Source organism: Vidua macroura, chromosome 10 (genome assembly GCF_024509145.1).
Source record: "Vidua macroura isolate BioBank_ID:100142 chromosome 10, ASM2450914v1, whole genome shotgun sequence".
Classification (NCBI taxonomy): domain Eukaryota; kingdom Metazoa; phylum Chordata; class Aves; order Passeriformes; family Viduidae; genus Vidua; species Vidua macroura.
In genome coordinates, this window is record NC_071580.1 from 24391814 (window position 1) to 24396846 (window position 5033).

Sequence of the window (5033 nt, forward strand, 5' to 3'; positions counted from 1 at the left end):
GTTGCCAGTGGAGAGGTGCTTATGTTGAAGAGCAAAGTGTTATTGCTCTTGTACAGTCCTGGCTTTGGTGAAACCAGATGGATTTGAAGTAAATATGGAGTTCCTTTGTCAAACCTAACTAAAAGCTGAAATTCATGTGTTTGAAGTGCTACGAGTAATCCTCCGCTTTCTGAAGAAACATTTTTTTTTACTGAACGCTAGTGACTCGCAATGGATTCCTGCAGTACTGGTTGGATAGAGGACAAGGAGATGATAGAAAAAGTCATCCTTGGTTTGAAATGAAGGCAATGAAAAATGAGTGTCTTGTACTCAAAGTGTTGCTGGAGATTGTTGGCCAATTATTGCAGTCTCACTTTCCTATTTTTAAAACTCTCTCAACAGCTGTAATGTGACCCTTCCCTCCACACCCACAACAGAAAAAAAGCCCTTACTGATTAGAAACAGGAAATAATAAAACTCACTAACCACAAAATATTTTCAAAGACACAAAATAAATAAGCAGAGATAGTGGGAAATAGATATTTCCCGCTGATCTCCTTTCAGCACAGTAACCATAGCTAATAATTATAGTCACTGGGGATTTACAGCTTTTAGAGGGAATGTATGTTTTTAAGCTGATGCTGTCAAACTGCAGTAAAATATTTTCATCAGTCTCTCCCAGCATAGCAATAAGGTGGCCACGAGTGCCATGAGATGCATTGCTGACCCCTTCTAGAAGTACAAGAGCACTTCAGGCTCGGTCTGGGGTAGGGAGCTGCTCTCCTTGCTGGTCACACTGGTGTGCAGTGGAGGTTCCCCTGGTGGGTGCAGCTGTGGGGGCTCTCATGGGATGGGGTTTTTATCTGAACTCAGCTGTATTTGTGACAGTAAACTGGGGAGATCTTTAATGTCTTTTCTCTGCCAGGATTCTGCCGTTTTCTTTGCCTGATTGGTTTCTCTACCCATGAGTATTCTCTGAGCTTTGCTGCCATGGTTTGCTTGGGGTGGCCCCACCTCCCACTCTCCTCTGGACCTTTGCAGTGGGATGAGGATGATGATGATGTGTATTTTTCACATTGGTGATCACTCCAAAGGGCCCCATCAGGAAAGGGGGGAAGTCTTCATTTTCAGGCAGAGGGCAGAAACTCAGGTTGAGGTTTGTGCAATTCTGTGTCTTTGCCTGACTCCTGACCTGCCTTGCCTCTTTGCAGCCAGGTGTAGGCCAGTTGTTTCTCCTGCCACCCTCATGCCACTGCTCCTAATGGCTCTTCGAGAGGGCTGGATAAAAGGGAAAGCTTCTCAGAAAAAGATGCTAAACCTGGAGGTGCTGGTTTTCACTGCTTCAGTGCCTCATCCAATAGATCTGGCTGCATAATGAGCCCCTCCGAACTGCAGGGCCATTCATTAGTATGCGCCGTGTTTGTTTAAGTGCTCCCCACTCTTTTATTTCTGCTGTGAGCAACTTCTAACTGCCTTTGAGATGAAAAACGGGCACCAAATGTTGCCAGCAAGCGAGCAGATTTGTCCCAGTCACATCGGTCCAGTTCACAGGGAATTTTACCCTCTGCCCTCTAGATGATCTTTGTGATTCAGTTATAAGTAAAAGCTAAAACATTTAAAAACATAAATCTAAAAGTAAAAGCTAAATCAGATCCAGGCTGATAAACCCAGCTCCCTATTTCCTAACTTTCCATAACTTCTAAAGTGTTCCTGTGATCCAGGTAATGCTGTCTGTGTGCGTGGTGAATGCTGCTTTCCTACAAAGTATCAGGGGCAACCCTCAAACCAGCTACTTCAACTGCATGGAGGAAAAGCTGCTTGTGAAAGAAGCAAATAAAAGCAGATGCTCAAACACCCTTTATTCAGAGTACATGGGACAAGGCTGGGAGAAATGTCAGTCATTATCTTCAAAAGGTTTATTTAGAACTTTTAGTTATGGAAACAAAAAAAAAATCCCTAAATATAACTCTATGTAACATACATACATATATATATATATATATATATATATATATAACATATATATACACACATATGTACTCACAAGCTCAAGAGCAATGTCAGGCTGGGAACAGCACAGAAAGATTGAGCAACCCAGAGAGAATTTCTAAACAGCCTAAAAAGTCCAGACCAAGTCTCTCCCTTTCTCTCTCTTTTTTTTTTTTTCCTCCTAAACATTGCAGCACTTTTACAGGACTCAACACTGGAATCTCCTACGCTGCACAGGGATGATAATAAAAATAAAAAGCAGAAGAGACCAGTCGCTTACCCTTTTATCCAACAAAGGGATCTCAATGGCTTATGTGAGATCTGAAGGTAAATTTGATGCCAGAGAGGGTCGTTGCTTGTTGTCTTGTATTTTTATTAATAGAAAGTTAATTATTTTAGAATGTAAGACAAGAAAACTATATAATTATTATACACTAAAGAGCACAAGAGGATTCTAGACAATAATTTACATGTATTAAATAAATAAAAAATAATAGCAGCCTTCTACAATGCAGGCTACACACAGGTTTACTTCGGCTTGAAGTACCCAGGTCTTTAGTACACCTACAGGAACAGATTTGCTCCACAAGTGTTTTAAAGAAACATATCTATAAGATACATACGTAAGAGTGTCTAAGGTTAGGACAAAAATCGAAAACACACTTTACCACGGTCTCCACATATCTAATGACCCCATTCTGGGGGTGTTATGGGAAAAATTTGGCTGCAGAACCTGTCTGGGAGGTGCAGCATCAGCCTGGTTGAAAAGCGACAGCGAGGGCAGCTGGAAGGAACTTTTGGAAGCTTGCTTGTTCTCCGCAGGGTAGAGGCGCTCCTGTGACGGGTTTGTGCCTCGAGCGCTGCCCTTAGGGCTCAGGGGACTTCTCTGCGTCAGGAGAGGCTGCTGAGACGGGCTCAGAGACCTGAGCGCTGCTTTGCAGGTGTCCTCCCCAGACCTGGGCAGGGATTTGAGCAGGTGGTTCAAGAGGCGCGCCCCGAGGCTCTTGTCCATCCACTCGCAAGTGAGCAGCAGGTTGTGCACCTCGTGCATGCACTGGATGTAGCCGGTGCTGTACCTCTGCTGGGCTTCCAGACCCACCTTGGAGTCAGCTGTGCGGGACAGGAGACAAAGGGAGGCTGGTGAGCGGGCGAAGAGTGACCGCGGTGCTCACTGCTGAAGCCACTGGGCTCTAGAGAGGCTCTGTTTGCGGGGGGGAGGTGAGCGGGGTGTGATCCCTGTGCCCTGCTGCCCGGCGCCGGGGCCAAACTGCACCAAAAGGCAGAAATCGGCTCTGGAAGGAAAAAACGCCTTCCGTGGATGAAGCAGTGCCCGGCTCCATCTCCCCATCTAGTGGAGACAGCCAAACCTCGGCGGCAGCCGGGGCCTCGGCCGGTCCGAAAGGTGCTTGTGCCAGGCTGCCAGGGGATCAAACCCGCTGGCATCGGGCGAGGGACCGGGCACAGGGCGAGGGACCGGGCACTCACCCATCATCTTGCTGCTCTGGATGTTCTGGAGGTGCTTCACTGTCATTTCCAGGATGTCTGCTTTTTCCAGTTTAGACTGCTGATAGGGAAGAACGCAGCAATTAAAGGCAAAGAGGGGTTTGCACCATGCCCAGTTGCTCTAAAGATGAGGCATTTCCCTTTCTCCCCCTCCCCACCCAATTTCCCACCAGCAGAAGGACAAAAAGCAGCATAAAATGAGCACTTACATCCAGGTGAAATGCACCCACAACAGTCTCCTTCAGCTGGTCTAAGCAGTTATTAATCCTTTCCCTTCGCTTCCGCTCAATGAGGGGTTTCCTTAACTGGCAAAGAAAAGGAGCAGGAAAAACTGAGTTGATATTTTCATTTGCTCTCCCTGCTGCACTTCAGCAATGCCAGAGACCCCCTCCCCTGTGTGAAGCCAGAGCAGGGTGACACAGTGCTCAGCAGGGACAAAATGTGGATGGAGCATGTGCCAGCTCCAGCCACGGCCCATCCCTGAGGTGGCATCACCTCTCCCTTCTCCCACTTCCAATCATTTCAAGCACAGAAACTCATTTCACACGATCAAATCAGAGAGAAGGCATAGAAAGGAAGCAGAAAAACACCCGCATGAGTTAAATTCGGAGAAAACATCTCTCTAATGGGAGAAAAAGTGCTGTCCCCTTCCTGTGTCCTGGAAGCAGTGGCTCGGCTTCACATGCCCAGCTCAGGGGACACTTACTTTCCTCTCCTCCTTGGTGCTGGCGACCTTGTGCGTGCCGGTGGTGGCCGCGGCAGTCATCCTGCTCCAGGCAGCCGGCCCGGCTCCGGCAGGACGGGATGGGATGGGATGGGACGAGAAGGGAAGGAGGCCCTCGGGCAGTGGCTCGCTCCCCTTCCAGACGGGCTCTTCGCTGCTCCGCTGCTCCTCGGCTGTATTTATAACCCCAAATTAGCATCTGAAAGGCAACTTTCCTTGGCGGGACTTCTTTTCCCACACGAGGGGTCGAGCCCGGAGGTTTGTGGCCATCAATCAAAGCTGACAGGTCACTGCTTCTTTTCAATGACCACGCCGGCCCCCCCAAACGGCGACAGATGTCCAGCCTCCGACGCTGGGCTTTGGAGGGATCCTTTGTTCGGGAAGAAGGGAAGGAAAATGGGCGCGCTCGGAGCAGCTTGCACGGCTCCTCGCTCAATTTGCACAGATTCCCAGGGAGGGACACAATAGCCGGGAAGTGGTTGAATTACACCTGGGAAAATGCCTTCTCCTCATCTTCTTCTCCTCTATCTTCTTGAAGCGATGCCTGTTTTTACCTGCTAACCTGACCCCAGTCGTTTCACATCATTGTAACAGCCTCTTAATTTAATAATAGAGTACTTCAGCTAGGAGTTCCTGCTCCCAGGGATTATTATTACAAGGAAATGACGATCGATTAAAAACTGTTGACAGCAGACACCCGAAGGAAGGTTGTTTCAATCACAGAAATACTCTAGTATTTCTAAACATGGAAAACATGGGAACTTTATTTACCTCCTGGGAACCTGAATTATCTGTTGCACCTGGGTGGATTGTAGGTAATATGTAACTCTTCTAGTTT

General features: G+C 47.6%; 1 protein-coding gene across 1 annotated transcript; it reads right to left on the reverse strand.

The window, feature by feature from the left end:
• Nucleotides 1–2632: 2632 nt before the first annotated feature.
• On the reverse strand, nt 2633–4237 carry LOC128812408 (transcription cofactor HES-6-like). Its single transcript, XM_053986788.1, has 4 exons — nt 4178–4237; nt 3681–3776; nt 3454–3532; nt 2633–3078 (listed from the first exon to the last, which is right to left on the reverse strand). The coding sequence occupies exons 1-4, from the start codon at nt 4235–4237 to the stop codon at nt 2633–2635; spliced, it is 681 nt and encodes a 226-aa protein (XP_053842763.1).
• Between the last annotated feature and the right edge of the window lie 796 nt (nt 4238–5033).

Coding starts and splice junctions, on each gene's coding strand:
- LOC128812408 (XM_053986788.1), bottom strand. CDS start 4,237: ATGACTGCCGCGGCCACCACCGGCACGCACAAGGTCGCCAGCACCAAG. Junction 3,777..4,177: donor GCACCAAGGAGGAGAGGAAA/GTAAGTGTCCCC, acceptor TTTCTTTGCCAG/TTAAGGAAACCCCTCATTGA. Junction 3,533..3,680: donor TGGGTGCATTTCACCTGGAT/GTAAGTGCTCAT, acceptor CTTCCCTATCAG/CAGTCTAAACTGGAAAAAGC.